This window comes from Cetorhinus maximus, chromosome 3 (genome assembly GCF_964194155.1).
Source record: "Cetorhinus maximus chromosome 3, sCetMax3.hap1.1, whole genome shotgun sequence".
Classification (NCBI taxonomy): domain Eukaryota; kingdom Metazoa; phylum Chordata; class Chondrichthyes; order Lamniformes; family Cetorhinidae; genus Cetorhinus; species Cetorhinus maximus.
Genome location: NC_135881.1, coordinates 92,099,178 through 92,119,400, shown reverse-complemented (window position 1 = coordinate 92,119,400; position 20,223 = coordinate 92,099,178). Strand labels below are relative to the sequence as shown.

Sequence of the window (20,223 nt, the reverse complement as noted above, 5' to 3'; positions counted from 1 at the left end):
TTTGGTTGAATGGGTGGAAAAGTATCAGATGTAATTCAATCCAGAGAAGTATGAGATAAGGCATTTGGGGAGTGTAAACAAAGCTAGGGAATACACAATAAATGGGAGGATATTGAGGGGGGGTAGAGGAAGTGAGACACCTTGGAGTGCATGTCCATAGGTCCCTGAAGGTGGCAGGACAGGTGAATAAAGCGGTAAAGAAAGCATATGGAATGCTTTCCTTTATTGGACAAGGTATAGAATACAAAAACAGGGATGTAATGATGGGAACTTTATAAAATGCTGGTTAGGCCACAGCTGGAATTTTGTGTACAGTTCTGGTCACCACATTACAGGAAGGACATAATTGCTCTGGAGAGAATACAGAGGAGATTTACAAGAATGTTGCCAAGGCTTGAAAATTGCAGCTATGAAGAAAGATTGGATAGGTTGGGGTTGTTTTCCTTGGAACTGAGGAGGCTGAGGGGTGAGCTAATTACAGTGTACAAGATTGTGGAGCCTAGATAGAGTAGACAGTGATGCCCTTTTCCCCTAGTGGAAAGGTCAATTACCAGGGGGCACAGATTTAAGGTGATCGGTAGAAGGATTAGAGGTGATATGAGGAAAAACTTCTTCACCCAGAGGGTGATGAGTGTTTGGAATTCGCTGCCTGGTTTGGTAGTGGGGGCAGAAACCCTCAAATCATTTGAAAGGTACGTGGATCTGCACCTAAAGTACTGTCATATGCAAGGCTATGGACTGGGAGCTTGAAGGTGGGATTTGTTTTTGTTTTTGTTGTTTTAATTTTCAGCAGGTGCAGACATGATGGGTTGAATAGCTCCTTTCTGTGCTGTAATTTTTCTATGATTCTTTGGATATAGTCATCAATTGATCATCCACAGCTTTCTGAGGTAGAAAATTCTACAAATTCACAACCCTTTGAGTAAAAAAAATGTCTGCCACCTCAGTCCTAAAATAGCTGACTCCTTATCCTAAGGTTATGCCCCCTCGTTCTAGACTCTCCAGCCAGGGGAATCGAAGAATATACTTATGGAGGTTTATTTGGTGTGTAAATCCTGATGTGAACCTATTGGGCCAGATGGCATGTTTCTGTGCAATAGATGCAATGTAATAACACAAGCGTTTCCCGATTACATTAAATGGCAAGCAATACAATCTGGTTCCTAGGCTTGAGGCAATTAGTCTCAACTCCTGTAGACTGCCTACTCAGCTGTGGACCTCCACCCATCCTCCGGATTCTAACAATCGCTGACCACTAGCTCTATAATTATACCAAATAAACAGTCTAATTACATACATACCTGCCTTGTCCCTGACCATAACCTGTGTTAACTGCCTGTTATCTGTAAATTTCTGGTCCTTGCAGCTACAAGCACAGTATGCCCCCAAACAATGCAAACTCACTTAGTACATCAAGAGCCAGCGCTTACAGGGACATTTTAAAATTGCATATGGGTCTGATGGGAAAATGGTCAACTTTCATACAATCCCCTCAAACTTGTAAACTCAAAGGAATACTAGCTAGGTTAATGCAACCTGCCCTTCTAATTTAAAGTGCTAGTATTATTGTGGAGAATCTCTGCTATACTCCTTTTCACACATACAGAACTCACATCTGCGCTCACATCTGAAGCTAAGCAAGCTAGAATACTTAAATGATCTTACTAAAATGTTCTAGCATTTTCTGTGAAGTGCTTTGGGATATTTTTCTACTTAAAAGGTGCTATATAAGTGCAAATTGCTGTAAAGGTACAGGATGAGGTACAGCAGTTAGAATTACTATAGGTAAGGAAATAATAGTAGAAAGGTTTTTGGAACTTGGGATCGAAAAGGCATTAGGCCCTGATGAAATGCTAAAGGAAGTCAGAAAGGAAGAAACAGAGCTCTAACTATAATCTTCCAAATATTCTTTTATATGGATGGTGGCTGTTAATGTAATAACTCAATTCAAAAAGTGATAAAGCAGATATATCTATAGATTACTGCTAGTTTAGGCTGACTAAACTTCTAGAAACCATACAACAGAATAAAATTAATACATAAGAACATAAGAAATAGGAGCTGGGTAGGCTATTTGGCCCTTAAGCCTTCTCTGCCATTCAACAGCCTGCACGGGTGGATGTAAAAAATCACATGGCATTATTCCAAAGAAGAGCAGGGGAGTTATCCCTCAATCAGCATAACAAAAAACTATTATCTAGTCATTATCACATTGTTGTTTGTGGGAATTTGCTGAGTGCATATTGGCTGCCACATTTCGTACATTACAACAGTAACTACACTTCAAAAATTACTTAATTGGCTGTTAAGTGCTTTGAGACGCCCGGTGGGCGTGAAAAGCAATATACAAGTCCATCTGTCTTTCTTTCTTTCTCTACAATACCTAGAAAGGCATTAATTAAGGGCAGCCAACATGCTTTGTAAAAGGTAAGTCATATATGACAAATGTAAAAGAACTCTTTGAGGAGGAATAATACGCTAAATTAGAAAAACTTTGAAGAAAGCCAAGGAGCCAAGATACTTGCAGATCCAGATGTAGAATTCTGAGAGGACAAGGTGATGAAGCTGTAAAATAGCATGAAACTCTTGGTTTTCTAAATTGGGGCAATGAGGTAATACTAAACCTCCAGAATCATTGGTCAAACTGTCAGAGTACTGTGCTAAGTTTTGGCTACATCACTTTAGGAAGAATCAAGATTTTGAAGAGACTTATTAAAATGATGCAAGTGATGTGAGACTTTAGTTATGAAGAGAGATTACAGTAATTGGGCATTATACACTATAACACTGCAAAGTAAGGGGATTCATAGAGGTGATCAAAATTAACACAATTTGTTGAGTTAAATCTGAAAAAATAGTTTCCATTGGTTGAGTCAATAACTAGAGGGCATAAATTTAACTTGAGAAAAGAATGAAGCAATTAGGAAATGTTTTCATCCAGAGGGTTGTTACGATGTGAAATGATCAGAAACTCATGAGAACAGATATTATAATTACTTTTTAAAGGGAAGTGGATAAATATCTAGAGAAGAAAACAACTAAAAGGAAATGGGGAAAGGATGAGGGAATGGAAGTAAGTGAATAACTTACTTTGGCTGATGGGGTGAATGAACTCCTTCCATGCTGTAAAATATCATAACTTATGAATAGGAAAAGTGGCATTTGGAAAAGAATTCATTTTTTGAGATTGTCGCATTAAATGCTGTGGTTACTCATGATCTCTTTTCAGCGTTTCTCACTGTCCACTGACTGTTTTGACATTAATTAATATTTCTCAGATATATATAGAACCAAAACCACGTACGATTCAGATGACTAAACATAATTTTGTAAGCAAATGCTCTATTTCAAGTTGTATTCAATACTTAGCAATAGGTATGTTCAGCTCATGTTTTCACAATATACAAATGAACAGATCAAAATTACTTATGTGCTATGTCCTGTGTTTCAGCAAAGAAAATCAAATGCTGATTTCATTTGCGATCAGCAGTACTAACCCATTCATCTGTCAGTACTTTTGTTCCACTAAATCATGACTGTCTGTGACCACTTACAGTCAAGAAGGGATGGATTGCACATTGGCTTGCAATGGATAATTCTATTTTGGAATACATATGTTGTTACTAAATAATTTTGCAGCACAGCATTGAAACTAATGTGAGTGATGCACACCCTGATTGTTTTATTTTCCTTTTTAGGAGTATTGCAAAACCGGAGAGATATAGTGGTGATAACGTAATTTACAAACCACCTGCGGTAGGTTCAAAGCCCCTCTTGTCAGTAATTCACAAACCACTTAGCCTACTGTTTGCCACTTAGAATTCATAACTGTTTTTCCTTAATAGCCTGGCAATCATTCAATAGAATTAACTGTGAAACTGTTGCATGTTTCAAGTTGCCACTTTATTTGGTTCTAACTTTACATGTGTATGTTTTACCCTATTCCTTAGGAGAATAGTCCTGACATGGTGTATTTGGGTTCATTAACCAACTTTGACCTGACATTTGCCTGGACTCAAGATAAGTGTGTTCCACTGGTTAGGGAAATTACTTTTGAAAATGGTGAGGTAAGCATGAGTCTCATCAACATGCATATTATACTTTTTTTTTAAAAAAGGACTTGTACTAATACTGTAAACATTTTCTTAAGAGTACATTTCTTAACCCATAGCAATCAGCAATTCTGAGTCTGCTTTTTCTCTTAAATAATTGCAATTTGAGGACAAAACACCCACATATAACACTGAAAATATTGCTAAATTATATTTGACAACTGATTCTGGTATGTTTTTTCAATTTTCAAACTTGATCTTCTGGCTTCTCTTGTAAAGCCACCCTGGTTGAACAGGCATTTCAGTGGATTACTTACACGAATGCGTCAGCGCAGCTCTAACATGCCACAAAATCATGTGTATATCCTGGGTTGACTTTGCTTTTTAAAAGCAAATTTCCTCCTGTTCATTGGACAGTTCCACTCTCAAATGAGGGTGAATATTGCATTCCTGCCTTCCACTATTGAATGTTATCTTTCAAGATTACAAAAGAATAGTCTATACAAATGAAAGGGCTGACAGCTCTTGTGCAACAAACTCTCAGGTCAAACTCCAAAGAAAAATTGGAAACAAAAACGAAAATACCTGGAAAAACTCAGCAGGTCTGACAGCATCTGCGGAGAGGAATACAGTTGACGTTTCAAGTCCGTATGACTCTTCATCAGAACTAAGGAAATAGAGAAATGAGGTGAAATATAAGCTGGTAGAGGGGGGTGGGACAGGTAGAGCTGGATAGGGGGCCAGTGATAGGTAGAGGCAAAGAAGAGATTGCGTCTACTTATCACTGGCCCCCTATCCAGCTCTACCTGTCCCACCCCCCTCTACCAGCTTATATTTCACCTCATTTCTCTATTTCCTTAGTTCTGATGAAGAGTCATACGGACTTGAAACGTCAACTGTATTCCTCTCTGCAGATGCTGTCAGACCTGCTGAGTTTTTCCAGGTATTTTTGTTTTTGTTTCAGATTTCCAGCATCCGCAGTGTTTTGCTTTTATCAAAAGAAAAATTCCTAGTTTCTTGTTCCCCAACCTTTGTGCCAGGGTCAGCTGATATGGACATAAGTGAGGAGTTCCTTCCATCAGTGTTGTTGAAGGAGGGCTTGAATGTCTGAATAAATGAAGTTGTACGTTCTTATCTGGATGGGTTCTATGCCACGTAGCTCTCTGGGTTTAGATGGTCCTAGTTCAGTCATAATTCTAGACAATCATAATGAAAACCTTGCTAAGACATGTAGTGAGGTTATTAGTGTTAACCAATGCTCCCTTTTTACCTGTTTGTCATTCAGCCTGCTCCTGAAGTGAAGGTCTTATTAAAAGCCACACCTAAATTTCCAAATAGTTCAGCTGCTAATACCCATTTTACCCCAGTGACTGCAACAATGGGACTCTAGATGAGCAGGCCCAGACAAACCTGTGTGTAACTCCCTCTGCAGGCGGGAGCAATTTTCTTTTACAAGGAATAACAATAGTGTAATTCGTTTTGAGGAAATTCTAGGCTGTGATGTGGAAAGCTGCTGAGCAGACTCCTGCATTGATCATTGCTTGAACACCTGTTTCTAATCTATATAAATGATTTGGGAATAAAAGCCAAAGGCATTTTAATAAACAAGTTTCTTAAGTGGGAAAAATAGTAGAGTGTAAATATAGACACATTATCAGAATGAATTCGGTCAGTTGCGCAATTGGGCAGCAAAATATCAAACTGAATGCAACTTGAGTATTACTTAAAATATGCAGCCTAACTGTTCATATATAGTCGCTAGGTAGCACAGAACTGGAGTATTGCTGAAAAAAAGGACATGCTGCTGAAGCTTTCATCAGGACAAATGCAAGAGTGCCAAATTTCAAAGGGAGCAACAATTTATACTGTATGAGGAAAAGGGTGCTAATTGGTTGGCAATTTGACTCTGGTTGAAACATTGCTATGGAGAGTGCACCAGGGAACTATTGTCCCTCACATTTTTGTTTAATTCAGAAAAGGTGCAATGCCTGGACATGTTCCTTTTGCCTGCAGAAGACAGGTCTCTGTGTTTGAATATATATAGCTTCTAGCAAGCATAAGTGAGCCATATTGCAAGTCTAACTGATGATCTTAAATTGGTTGTTAGTGTAATTCTTAGCACACTGAGGATTATTCAGCAAGTACCGTCCAATAATGAAATCACATCTAACATTAGATACTGTTCTGAGTTTTGCAAGCATAGGCTGGTTGAGTATAGTCAGTACTCTAGCTATTGTGAACAGCCAAAGGGACTCATTTGTGTTATAAAAACAGAAAATATTGATAAAACTCAGCAGGTCTGGTAGCATCTGTGGAGAAAGAAACAGAATTAATGTTTCAAGTCCATATGATTCTTCAGAGCTAAAGATCATTTGTGTGGTAGGCAGAATGCCCTTTTTGGTTTGATGGCAACATCTTGTTTATGGAAAATACCAGTTGTGTTGCTATTTTATAGAAGCAGTGTTAAACTTCCAGGACTGGGGTAACCATTTTCCCGCAGGACAGCTTTGTACTCATTTGTACCCTTGATGCATTTTGGCGTCAAGCTTGCAGGGTGAGCAAATAGCTTGAACCCTATTAATGAGATTATTGATGAGGCCAATCTTAGAGTATGGAGTGTAGAAGTCCCAATGCATAAATTGACCAGTGAAGGTCCCTATTTTCAGCAATACTGTGTTCATACACTAACTTGACTAGAAATGGACCTAGGCAACGTCATTTGCTGGTCACTTTGAATGTCTAGGCATGTGGCAAAATATTTATTTCTTAACAGAATGGTGGCGTATTTAGCCAGAACTGTAAAGATTTCAGAGTTTATGCAATGGTCTGGCCACACTGGAATACTGAGCTCAGTACTGGAAGACACTGTAGTTAGAGAACGTAAGGCAATGGCGTAGTGATATTGTCACTGGACTAGTAATCCAGAGACCCAGGGTAATGGTCTGGGGACCTGGATTTGAATCCCACCTCGGCAGATGATGGAATTTGAATTCATTAAAAATTTGGAATTAAGGTCTGATGATGACCATGAAACAGTTGTCAATTATAGTAAAAACCCCTCTGGTTCACTAATGTCCTTTAGAGAAGGGAATCTGTGATCCTTACCTGGTCTGGCCTACACGTGACTCCAGACCCACTCTTAAATGCCCTCTGAAGTGGCCTAGCAAGCCCCTCAGCTGTATCAAACAGCTACAGAGTTACAAAAAAGAAATGAAATCAGACGGAGAACCTGGCATCGACCTAGGCACCAGAAACGACAACGGCAATCTCAGCCCTGTCGACCCTGCAAAGTCCTCCTTAATAACATTTGGGGGCTAGTGCCAAAATTGGGAGAGCTGTTTCACGGACTAGTCAAGCAGCAGTCTGTCACAGTCATCCTCACGGTACATGTGAGTCCAAACCCACAGCAATGTGGGTGACTCTGAACAAGGGCAAATAGGGATGGGCAATAAATGCTGGCCTAGCCAGCAACGCCCACATCCTATGAATGAATTTTAAAATCATACCTTACAGATAATGTCCCAGACACCACCATCACCATCCCTGGGTATGTCCTGTCCCACCAGCAGGACAGATCCAGCAGAGGTGGCGGCACAGTGGTATACAGTCAGGAGGGAGTTGCCCTGGGAATCCTCAACATCGACTCTGGACCCCCATGAAGTCTCATGGCATCAAGTCAAACATGGGCAAGGAAACCTTCGGCTGATTACCACATACCGCCCTCCCTCAGCTGATGAATCAGTGCTCCTCCATTTGAACACCACTTGGAGGAAGCATGGAGGGTGGCAAGGGTGCAGAATGTACTCTGGGTGGGGGACTTCAATGTCCATTGGTAGCACCACTACTGACGGAGCTGGCTGAGTCCTAAATGACATAGCTGCTGGACTGGGTCTGTGGTAGGTGGTGAGGGAACAAACGAGGGAAAAATATGCTTGACCTCCTCCTCATCAACCTGCCTGCCGCAGATAAATCTGTCCATGATAGTATCGGTAGGAGTGACCACCGCACAGTCATTGTGGAGACGAAGTCCCACCTTCACATTGAGGATACCCTCCATCATGTTGTGTGGCATTACCACTGTGCTAAATGGGATAGACTTCGAACAGATCTAGCAACTCAAGACTGGACATCCATGAGGTGCTGTGGGCCATCAGCAGCAGAATGGTATACAACCACGATCTGTAACCTCATAACCCGGCATATCCCCCACTCTAGTATTGCTATCAACCCTGGCTCAAAGGAGAGTGCAGGAGCAGCACCAGGCATACCTAAAAATGAGGTGTTGACCTGGTGAAGCTATAGCAAACAGGACTACTTGCATGCCAAGCAGCATAAGCAGCAAGTGATAGACACAGAGCTAAGCGATCCCACAACCAACAGATCAGATCTAGGCTCTGCAGTGCTGGCACATCCAGTCGTGAATGATGGTGGACAATTAAACAGCTCACTGGAGGAGGAGGCGGCGGCTGCACAAATATCCCCATCCTTAATGATGGGAGGAGCCCAGCACATCAGTGCAAAAGATAAGGCTGAAGCATTTGCTACAATCTTCAGCCAGAAGTGCCAAGTGGATGATCCACCTCGGCCTCCTCCGGAGGCTTTACAGCTGCCAGTCTTCAGCCAATTTGATTCACTCCACGTGATATCAAGAAACGGCTGAAGGCACTGGATACTGCAAAGGCTATAGTCCCTGACAATATTCCGGCAATAGTACTGAAGACTTGTGCTCCAGAACCTGCCGCTCCCCTAGCCAAGATGTCCCAGTACAGCTACAATGCTGGCATCTAATCCGGCTATGTGGAAAATTGCCCAGGTATGTCCTGTACACACAAAGCTGGACAAATTCAGCCTGGCCAATTACCGCTCCAACATCAGTAAAGTAATGGAAGGGATCATCAACAGTGCTATGAAGTGGCTCTTGCGTACCAATAACCTGCTCATTGATGCCCAGTTTGGGTTCCGTCAGGGCCAGTCAGCTCCTGACCTCATTACAGCCCTGGTTCAAACGTGGACAAAAGAGCTGAACTCCCGAGGTGAGAGTGACTGCGCTTGACATCAAGGCTGCATTTGACCGAGTGTGGCATCAAGGAGCCCTAGCAAAACTGGAGTCAATGGGAATCGGGGAACTCTCCATTGGTTGGAGTCATACCTAGCACAAAGGAAGATGGTTGTGGTTGTTGGAGGTCAGAAATCTCAGCTCCAGGACATCACTGCGGGAGTTCCTCAGGGTAGTGTCTTCGGCCCAACCAACTTCAGCTGCTTCATCAATGACCTTCCTTCCATCATAAGGTCAGAAGTGGGGATTTTCGCTGATGATTGCACGATGTTCAGCACCATTCGCGGCGACTCAGATACAGAAGCAGTCCATGTCCAAATGAGGCAAGACCTGGACAATATCCAGGCTTTGGCTGACAAGTGGTAAGTAACATCTGTGCCACACAAGTGTCAGGCAATGACCATCTCTAACAAGAGAGAATCCAACCATTGTCCCTTGATGTTCAGTGGCATTACCGTCACTGAATCCATCACTGAATCCCTCACTATCAACATCCTGGGGGTTTACCATTGACCAGAAACTGAACTGGACTAGCCATATAAATACTGTGGCTACGAGAGCAGGTCAGAGGCTAGGAATCTTGCGACGAGTAACTCACCTCCTAACTTCCCGAAGCCTGTCCACAAGGCACAAGTCAGGAGTGTGATGGAAAACTCCCCACTTACCTGGATGAGTGCAGCTCCCACAACACTCAAGAAGCTTGACACCATCCAGGACAAAGCAGCCCGCTTGGTTGGCATCACATCCATAAACATTCACACCCTCCGCCACCGATGTACAGTAGCAGCAGTGTGTATCATCTACAAGATGCATTGCAGGAATTCACCAAGGCTGCTTCGACAGCACCTTCCAAACCCACGACCACGGCCATCTAGAAGGACAAGGGCAGCAGATAGAAGGGAACGTCACCACCTGGAAGTTCCCCTCCAAGTCACTCACCATCCTGACTTGGAAATGTATCGTTGTTCCTTCACTGTCGTGGGTCAGATTCCTGGAACTCCTTCCTAACAGCACCATGCATGTACCTACACCACACGGACTGCAGTAGTTCAAGAAGGCAGCTCACCATCACCTTCTCAAGGGCAACTAGGGATGGGCAATAAATGCTAGCCTAGCCACATCCCATGAATGAATAAAAAAAGGCATGAAAAAACACAAGAGGATATAAACTTAAAACTTCGAAAGATAAATTTAGAAAAAGGATATTACAAACAACTTTTTTACTCTGATAAAGATTTTAAATAATTAGGTAGGGTAATAGTGATTCTGAAATGAGACAGCTCAAGTACTAGATGAAGGAGCTTTGACCAAATGTCCTTTTTTCACTCTATTTATGTTGTAATATCTTATTTATTTAATAGCTGTCAAAAGACAACAGCTAAAATATGTTTAAACACTGATCATCTCAAAATAGGTTATTTAAATGTTTTAATGGAGTTTTTATTTTTCAGGAGCTAACTGAAGAGGGCCTACCATTCCTTATACTGTTTCACTTGAAAGAGGACACCACAAGCTTGGAGAAATTCCAGCAAGAAACTGCACGACAGTTGATCAGTGAGAAAGGTATTTTTTTTTCTCTGCCAATGCATAAGTTTTTTTTCCTCTAATCAATTATATGTATCACTTATACATTTTATCTATAAAATGTGCATTTAAATGGCTTTTTCAATATCTCAAAGCATTTCACAGCCAATGTTGTAATGAATGGAAACAAGGTGGACAATTTGCACATAGCAAGGTCCCACAGTGAGACAAATGGCCAAATAATCTGTTTAAATGATTATCCTGGTGAGCGAAGAAAACCCATGGCTTCTTTTCACTATCAACTTTAAATTCTTTTCTTCAGTCTTCCTGCTTTTGTCAAGTGTGAGGAGTTCATGTAATTTGTCAATAAGATTGAGACCCTCCATTCAGCTGCCTATGCTGCTACTTCCCCATTCTGTTTCTTGCCTACCCAGCCATGCTCTCCCAATTAGCCCTGAATGCATGCCTTTCTTTAGTTTCTCTTGACTGCTCTCATGCCATTTCCAATCATATCTAGTACAGAGAACCACTTCTCCCTTATCCCCCTCATCGCCACTAAACTGCTCACTTCTCAGCTTCCTTCCTGGCTCCTCTGGTACTGTTCCCTTGCCTTTCAAACTCACCTATAGAACCTTCCTCCTCATATAACTGCCCTTGACCTCTCTGTCCTTGGCTACCTACTCTCAAATGGCTCTTTCCACTCATGTGCATTTCAAATCCAAGCCCATCTTCCACTTAACACCACATTTGAATCTCCCAAATCTGGCTACCATCCCTGCTACAGCATCAAGACATCCCTAACTGATGACCATGGTGTGTTATCCTTCCTTGACCTCTCTGGAGCCATTGACAATATCAACAAAACCAACCTTCTCCAATTCCTTTTCTCCATTGTACAGCTTAATAAGATTGCCTTGCTTAATTCCACCCTTAAAGCAACAATGTCCCAAGGCTCTTCACAGGAACACTAATCAAACATAATTTGACACTGAGCCGGATAAAAATATTAGGACAGGTGATAGCTTGGTCAAAGTGGTAGGTTTTAAGAAGCATATTAAAGGAGGAGGGAGCAGTAGAGAGGTTTAGGGAAGGAATTCCAGAACTTGGGATCTTGGCAGTAGAAGGCACAGGGCCGTTAATGGTAGAGAAAATTAGGGATGTGCAAAAGGCCAGACTTGGAGGAACACAAGAGGGTTCTAAGGTTGGAGCAGGTTACAGAGATGGGAAGGACGAGGGATTTGAGCACAAGAAAGCTCATTTTAAAATCAAAGACCAGGAACCAATATAGGCTAGGGAACACAAAGGTTGCTGGGTGAATGGACTTGCTGTGAGTTAGGTCACACGCAGCAGAGTTTTGGATGAGCTCAAATTTCTGGAAGGGGCAAGGTGGGTGAATGGCCAGGAGAGCATTGGAATAGTTGATTCTAGAGTTAAAGTGTCAAAAGCATGGATGAGGGTTTCAGTAGCAGATAAACTAAGGCTTGTGTGGAGATAGGTCTTGTTATGGAGGTGTAAACTTTGGTGGTAGAGGATATGGGGTCGGAACTTCCGATCTTGATCAGATAAAATGTTATGTTTGTAAACAGTCTGGTTCAGCCTCAGACAGTTGCCAAGGAGAAGGATGGAGTCGGTGGTTAGGAAACAGATTGGTTTCAGTCTTCCCAATATTTAGTTGGAGGAAATTTCTGCACCTCCAATACTGGATGTCAGACAAGCAGCGTGATAAATCAGGCAGTGGACAGGTCGAGAGAGGTGATTGTTAGGTCATCAGCTTGTATATGGAGACTGATGTGTTTTCGATGAGGGTTAATGCAGAAGCTAGATGAGAAACCATTGCAGGTGATTCTCTGGCTAAGACTGGATAAATAGCAATGAATACATTGGATACAGCTAGACAATAGAACAGAGACATTGAGGGAGCACCTGTTCAATCATAGCCAGAGCATCTCCAGTAATGACTTCCCTTCCCATCCTCAGTTACATTTGGTATCCCCTAAAATTTTCTCCTTGGTTCCTTTTCATTTATATGCTGTCCTTTGGCAACATGAACCAATGATATCAGGCCACCTTCCACACATAGTGATGAAACCCAGCTGTACCTCTCTAATACTCCTCAACTGCTGTAGTGATGTCAAATTGCTGATCTAATGTCCAGACAATTAGTAACACTTTCCTCCATTGGCAAGACTGAAAGCACTGTATTTGGCCCCCATAAAAAGCTCCATATCTCTGCCACTGATTCTGTCCTCATCCTAGGGATTGTCTTGTTCTGAATCGTAGTTTTCAATCTCTGCATCCTATTCAACTTGAGATGAGCTTCCAAATCCAGTGAATATTACATCATAGGATACAGCTACTTTCACTTCAGTAACATTGCCTGCTTCCACCCCTGTCTTAATCTCCAGACTCAACTGTTCAATACTGTCATGGTCAGCCTCTCACCTTCCAGCTGCTAAACTTCACATCCAAATCTGTGCAGGCCATATACTATCCTGCATCAAGTCCTATTCACCCATTACCAATGCTTCTGCTAAGTGGTGCATGTGTGTGACCACACAACAGCCTGGATAGTGTACTACACAGGCTTTGTTCCATGGCTGTGCAAAAAAAAATTAAAGATGCCATGCGCAACAACATATTTTGTATGGATCTCTGCCCATCTGTCCTGTCCTTGCATTTAAATGCCGCCTTGGTTTTTCCTCACCTTATCTCTAACCTCGCTCCAGCTTCCAACCTCTGGCTCCTGCTTTTTGTGCAACCTGCTTAAGTATTCTAGGCTCCACACTCTGGAATTTCCTCTCTTTAAAGCCCCGCATTTATTTCCTCTTCAAGACTTTTCTTTATGACCCAGCTCTCAGCATGCTTTTGGTCATCTTCCTAATAAGTCTGTCTTTCTCCCCGCATCTATTATTGCTTGATTGCACCTCTGTGAATCTGGTCATTTTTCTATTTTAAAGGCACTGTATAAATGCAAGTCACTAAACATACATTTTATGGCTCTGCTGTGTTGTGGCTCATGATTAAATAACCTATACTATAGCGTTAATTACTAAGAAAACATTTTCTATCCTTTTGTGTCTGTTATGTTTTTAAATGCGTTATTTTTCCATAATCTCCACGTCCCTGCTCCTATCATTCATATAGAAAGCGCCAGCAAAATCCAAAATATTGGCCTTGGGTTGAAAAGTGACTCCAAAGGTCATTGTTTTCAACAAGTTGAAGTCTACAAGTTTTCAACAAACTGAGGTCTACAAGTGAAAATTGAGCCAATGACATTTTATGCCCCAGCCTGTCAACATTAACAAGATTCCCATGCATCAGAGACCTGCTAAGTTATCTCCATAGCCAAATTAGTGGCCTTGAGAGATTTTTGTCCATTATAAAGCTCACAGGTCATTAACACCATATTCCTCAAAAATATTTTGAATGCAGTGCGTTTTACATGTGGTTTTATGTTAACTTTATCTACTGTACATGTCCACATTGACCTTTGGCAACGCAATTATGAAATCCTTGCTTACAGTACATTTGTATGAAGTATAATTGTTCACAGCTAATCTTGTTCAACTTTTGGCTTACTCGTGAACTGTAAAGTCAACACTTGTCATAAATTGTGAAAATCTGATAGCTTTTGAAACTGCAACAACATATATCTCTGCTTGGGGTGAGGGTGATACGGTGTTAGGCAAGTGGCGGATAATTGTGATGTCTCTTTCACAATGTTAATTCAATTATGACTTTAATTCACTTGGTTGCACAAAGCCACATAAGTGACGTAAATGTATTTAGAGATGAGAGATGGTGCTACACAGAGATAAGCTCCCAGCATCCAGTTTTCAGTTTGTTAAAACAGTCGACATTTTTTATTGATGTTATAGTCATTTCTATACTTTGTTATTGAAGCTCACTTTAAACTCGTTGTTTGCTTAATTATCCTAACTGGTACTGAAGATTTTCTGTGTTACAAGTATAAACCTTTAAAAATGTTGAATGAACTATTAACCCCAATATCTGAAGAATATCCATTTTGAGTATTATGGAGAATTTATTAATCCCTTGAGTAGACTATTCAAGATTGAAAAATTACTGCATTATAAGATTCCACATAAAGAATAAAGCTGCTAGTGACTGTCCTGCCTGTTAAATAACTAGTGGTGGAGAAATCATTGCAGCATTAGTAAGCAGAAATATGTACCATATTTTATTAGAGCAAACCTTTATGCAAACTAACAGTTTAACAGCCCCCAGCTAGTAGTGGTAGCATAGTAAAGTAATAAGACTCATAATTTATTTTTTAAAAACTACTTCAATATGTCAGAGTTTGTCTGCTTGTATGATGCATTTTTAGCATCTGGTTCTATTGAGACTTCTTTTTGAACATGACCCAAATCATATAACGCCTGTACAGTAAATATGATTGACTAGTCAGCACACACCCACAACATCAATTTATTTATATAGCACCTTTAACATAATCCCAGTCCCAAGGTGCTTGACACGGTCATTGTAAAGCAACATTAGACATTGAGCCACATAGATGATATTAGGGCAGAAAGCCAAAAGCTTGGTCAAAGAGGAATGTTTAATGGAGCATCTTTAAAGACAAAAGAGAGATGGAGATGGAGAGGTTTTGGAAGAGAATTCAGAGCTTAGGGGCTAGACAACTGAAGGCATGGTCACCAATGTAGCAGCAATTGGATGAGCATAGCTATCTTGCAGGTTTAAAATGCTGGAGGAGATTACAGAGAAAGGGAAGAGCAAGGCTGCGGAGGGATTTGAAAATGGATGAGAATTTTAAAATCAAGGTGTTGCTTCATGGAGAGCCATTTGTAGATCAAGTACAGTGGTGATAGGCGAAGGTGACTTGGTTCAAGTAAAGACACAGGCAGCATTATTTTGGATGATCTCAAGTTTGTGCAGGGTAGAATGTGGGAGACCAGCCAAGAGTGCATTGGAATAGATAACAAGGTATGAATGGGGGTTTCAGCAGCAAATGAGCTGAGCCTGGCAAAGTGGAACGATGTTATGGAGTTGGAAGTCTTAGTGAGGCGTGAATATGTGGTCAGAAGCTCATCTCTGGGTCAGATATGACACCAAGGTTGTGAAAAGTCAAATTTAGTTTTAGACATTATTAAGGAGAAGGATGGAGTCGGTAGCTAGGGAACAAAATTTGTAGCAGGGACTATGGATTCGATCTTCTCCAATATTTAATTGGAGGGAATTTCTGCTCGTCCAGTACTGGATGTCAAAAAAGCAGTCTGATAATTTAGCAAAAGTGGAGAAGTTGAGAGAAGTAGTGGTGAGGTAGGGCTGGGTGTCCTCAGTGTATATGTGAAAATTAATGCTGTACTTTCAGATGTCACCGAGCAGCATCATGTAGATGAGAAACGTCAGGGAGTGTAGGATAGATCCTTAGAAGACATCAAATTTAATGTGTGGGAGTGGGAAGAGAAGAGACTGCAGGTGATACTCTGGCTACGAGAGTTTGTGTGGTACTGCGTCACGTGTAAAAACCTGATTGGAGGGATTCAAACATGGAGTTCCAGGAAAGATGAGCAAGAATTTAGGAGGCGAATCATATGTTCCGAGGGCTTTGGAGAGGAAAGGAAGGTTGTAGATCGGGCAGAAGTTTGCAAGGATGGGAAGGGTTGAGGTATTTTTGATAAGGAGAGGTGTGATTACGGCAGATTTAAAGGCAACGGCATCTGAAGGGAAAGTGCCATTAATATCAGCTAACATGGGAGCCAAGAAGTTTAATGGGAACAGGTTCGTGGGACCAGGAGGTGGATCTTGTGGATATGATGAGCTCGGGAGGGCATGAGGGGACATAGGAGAGAAACTAGAGAAAGCAGAGAGTTCAGGGCTACGACAGGAGGATACCTTGGAGAAAGTTTGGCCTGGTAGGCTAGTGGGAGGGAGGGAGGCAGCTGATTTAGATGGTCCGACGAAGAATTCCATGAGCTCCTTGCATTTATTGTTGGAGGTGAGGGTGCAGGAGTTGAGAGTTTAAGATGACTACAGTAGAGAAAAGAAGCCAAAGATTATCTTTGCATTCCATGATTATCCTGCAGTGGTGAATAGTTTTGGCAGATGGGAGCAGGATCCAATGGTGTTTAAAGTGGCCTAGGCAGATCTGGCAGCGGATGGCTAAACCAGTTAGTTGTCTGCCATATCTTTTCAAGTCTGTCTTTTGGATTTAAGGGGACCGAGATGAGGGCTGTACCAGTGGGAACGACCAGAGAGAATGTGTGTCATAGTTTTTCCGGGGACTAAGGCATCAAAGTTGGAACTGATGGTGTGGTTGAGCAAATCAGTAGCTGCAGAAATATTGTGGCAAATGGAGGACCGAAGACAAGACGGTTGGGAATTTCAAGAGCAGTTGTAAGTGAATTGAAGGGAAAGGCTGAGGAAAGCAGTGAAGATCGGTGAGAAAATTGGGAGGGTGATAGCAAATGAGGATTTTGAATGAGATGAGATGTTCAAAGATGGAAAAAGTATCAGAGGATTAGGGGGGTCAGGCCAAGGTGTGATTTGGTGATAAAATGCCACATAACCACAATGGTCTTGATGGGTGGACTTCAAGTGATGGAAGCCATGTTTTTGCTAAGGCTGTTATATTGATGGCAATCATCCACAAATTTCTTGTATGGCAAGAGCCTCGTTCACAAGTGAACGGACATTCTAGTGGGAGATGCAGTGAGAGACCCTGTGGCAGAGTCCACCAGGTCAACACTGGGAGGGATGAGTTGGATGGGAAAGAGATTATCAAGGTTAACCCCAGCAGCCATACTGGATGTGAAGATTGATGAGAGTGTAGGATGGGACAGTTGATGTTGCTGCTCACAATGAGCCATTGCTGAATGTTCAATGAATCCTTTGGGGATGCCGTAAGAGGCACAGAGGGAAGCTGTAGGCTTATCTAAAAGAGATGAAGCTGGGATGGTGGCAAGAGAACGGGAAGGTTGAGGAACACTGGTTGAGGTAGGGAATTGGGAAGGCATTATAGCTGAGAGGAGAGAAGTGAAGGAAGACATAATGATAGAAGAGAGGGGTCTAGAAAGAGGGAAAAAAAAGTTTTTTTTAAAAAAAAAAGAAAAAAGTGGAAATAGAGTGGTGCCAAGATGTGCATGCGAAGGGCCTCAGGAAGTTCGTTACATAGACCTGGTTGTGTAAAAGTTAGAATATGTAAAACTTTGATAGTAAGTGGGAAATAAGAATTAGATAGCAGACAGTAGTCTGGAGTTAAAGGCAAGAGTCCAGATGTGGGATAACAATGATGTTGATAGGGTGTATTTAGCATGGCACATTGGCGAACTGTTGTCTGGTTTGAAGGCTAGTGGAACAAGAAGTCCTGGAGATATTTGAGGATAGCCTATTGGAGGATATGCCAATGGAGGTATTTTCATGAAAATGAGGATGCAAAGATGCATACAGTTTCAGAATCAGACCCTAATACGTGCACCAAATGCAACAAAAATACTTAGCAAAGATTTTATGAATCTAGAATTTATAAATAAGAGTAATTGCTTGAAAGCATGCCTGCATTTACATATAACACTGGTCTAGGAAGCAGAAACTAACTGTTGTCACTTTGAAAGCTGTGATTACAGTAATACAAAGTTTTCTCAGACGTTTGAAAAGTCAGCTCCCTTTGGGAGGGGATTGGAGGAAGGAAAAAGAAATGTCCTTTCTTGATGTAAATGCAATGCTAGTTTGTTGTTATGCTACATTCAGGTCAAAGAACCTCTTGAATTTATGTGACAATGTTATCCATGAATAAATCGTCTAGGTACAATAAACTTCCTGCATGCTGACTGTGACAAGTTCCGTCATCCTCTTCTGCATATACAGAAGACACCAGCAGACTGCCCAGTCATCGCTATTGACAGTTTTAGGCATATGTATGTCTTCCCAGACTTTAAAGACTTAGAGTAAGTATAGTTTTTTCTTTGTTACAGTTTGTGTTTGGAGAATTGTTGAAGGAAAAAATCAACTGATAGTTCAGCATCATGCAGATCTTAAGTATTCATGTTCTTATTGTCTGTAAATGCATTACATCCTCTATTGTGATATTCCCTTCTATATTTTGAAATCCCAGTTATGCCACCACTGTAAAACACATTCATCAGTAATTTCTGTAGGGATTCTCTAAATTCACTGCCCTAACTTTGGTAGTTGAACCCCCAAGGAAATTCTACTCCTTTTTATATTGTAGGTTTGCAGAATTTGTTGAACTTCCTGTCTCTGTAAAAAAAAAAATCTTCAATCACTTTTCAAATATAAATAAGTAAAGAATATTTTGAGATGTGAAATATATCTATAACAGACTTGAGGTTTTACCATGCAGGAAGAAGCAATCTGCAGTCACTCGTGTTTTAAAGAGATTTTTTTTTTAAAACATAGAGTGGAATTTCCCCATGTGCAAAATGTATTGCTTGAAATAAAGCTTGTGGGTGGCAGCCAATATTTGATTCAATTGCATTTGATAGACAATTTCAAGTAGAATTTATAACTCATCTTTTAATCATGCAGTAGAACAAAATAGTGAACGTTCATGAATTATTGGCCAACAAATGTCTTTTAATCATGCAGTAGAACAAAATAGTGAATGTTCATGAATTATTGGCCAACAAATGTCTTTTATCCAGACTTTTAGAAGACGTCTGATCAAAGTTACATTCCAGTATTCCCTTTAAGAAAGTGGAATAAATGTTTGGTATGGTGCTGAGCTATAAAGGACTAGGAGGGTTCCAGATATAACCCTCTTGTTTGCTGTTACATGATCTCAGTTGGAATGTGGGGTCCTTCAAATAGCTTCAAATGTTTGGATTAGAGAGAGTTTCCTACTCCCAATCTCCATCTACTGATCTCTGCTGGAAAGTGGACTGATTAATTTTACTTTACCCTTTGTCATGATGCATAGTATAAAACTTACTGTACTTGTAGGTCCATCATCATTTTACTTGGTTATTGCCATGATAGAGTCAATGCACAGGATGCTTTGGCAGATTACTGCATATTTATACCATTAGCAGCCCCTATTCAGAGCTGTGCATCAGAACAGCTATTAAAAGAACAATATTTCATCATTTGAAAGGTTTCTTAGTATGGCCTTTTAGGTATTGTTGAGCTTATGCTCTAAAGAAATGACTACAGCAAGATGCTTAATTTTTTTTAAAAAGTATCTTTACAACTTGATTTGATATTTAGGTCACTTATAAATATTTGTAGCTTACCAGGGGGTCCAGACTATAAGATGCAATATATTCTTCAGAGTTATGAGACTATCTAACAGCAATCCCTGCGATTGCAGCAAATTTGACATTTTATAGATAAAATTGATTGCTGCATTTTAGCACTTTGCAGTAGGTGACAACAGATGATCTAAGATGAAATTTAATTTGATCTTCCCTCAGCATTTTTTTTCTGGTATGTATGCAATTACTTTGCTCTAGAGGACCTTTTAAAAACCGTCTGTCAATACCAACTACCTGACTGGCGCTCGTATTTGTAAACTCTGACGCCTGCTGTTGGTTGCTTTTTGGCTGCTATACAGAAAAGCTGCTGCAGGGGCTATGCGCTGTGGGAGTT

General features: G+C 41.0%; 1 protein-coding gene across 1 annotated transcript in view; it reads left to right on the top strand.

The window, feature by feature from the left end:
• erp44 (endoplasmic reticulum protein 44) overlaps window positions 1-20,223 on the top strand; it is a 111,636-nt gene that overhangs the window by 87,970 nt on the left and 3,443 nt on the right. Inside the window, exons 7-10 of the mRNA XM_078538678.1 lie at window positions 3,699-3,756; window positions 3,951-4,067; window positions 10,560-10,671; window positions 18,422-18,563. Of these exons, the coding sequence (XP_078394804.1) occupies window positions 3,699-3,756; window positions 3,951-4,067; window positions 10,560-10,671; window positions 18,422-18,563 (429 nt within the window). The remainder of the gene's footprint in view (window positions 1-3,698; window positions 3,757-3,950; window positions 4,068-10,559; window positions 10,672-18,421; window positions 18,564-20,223) is intronic.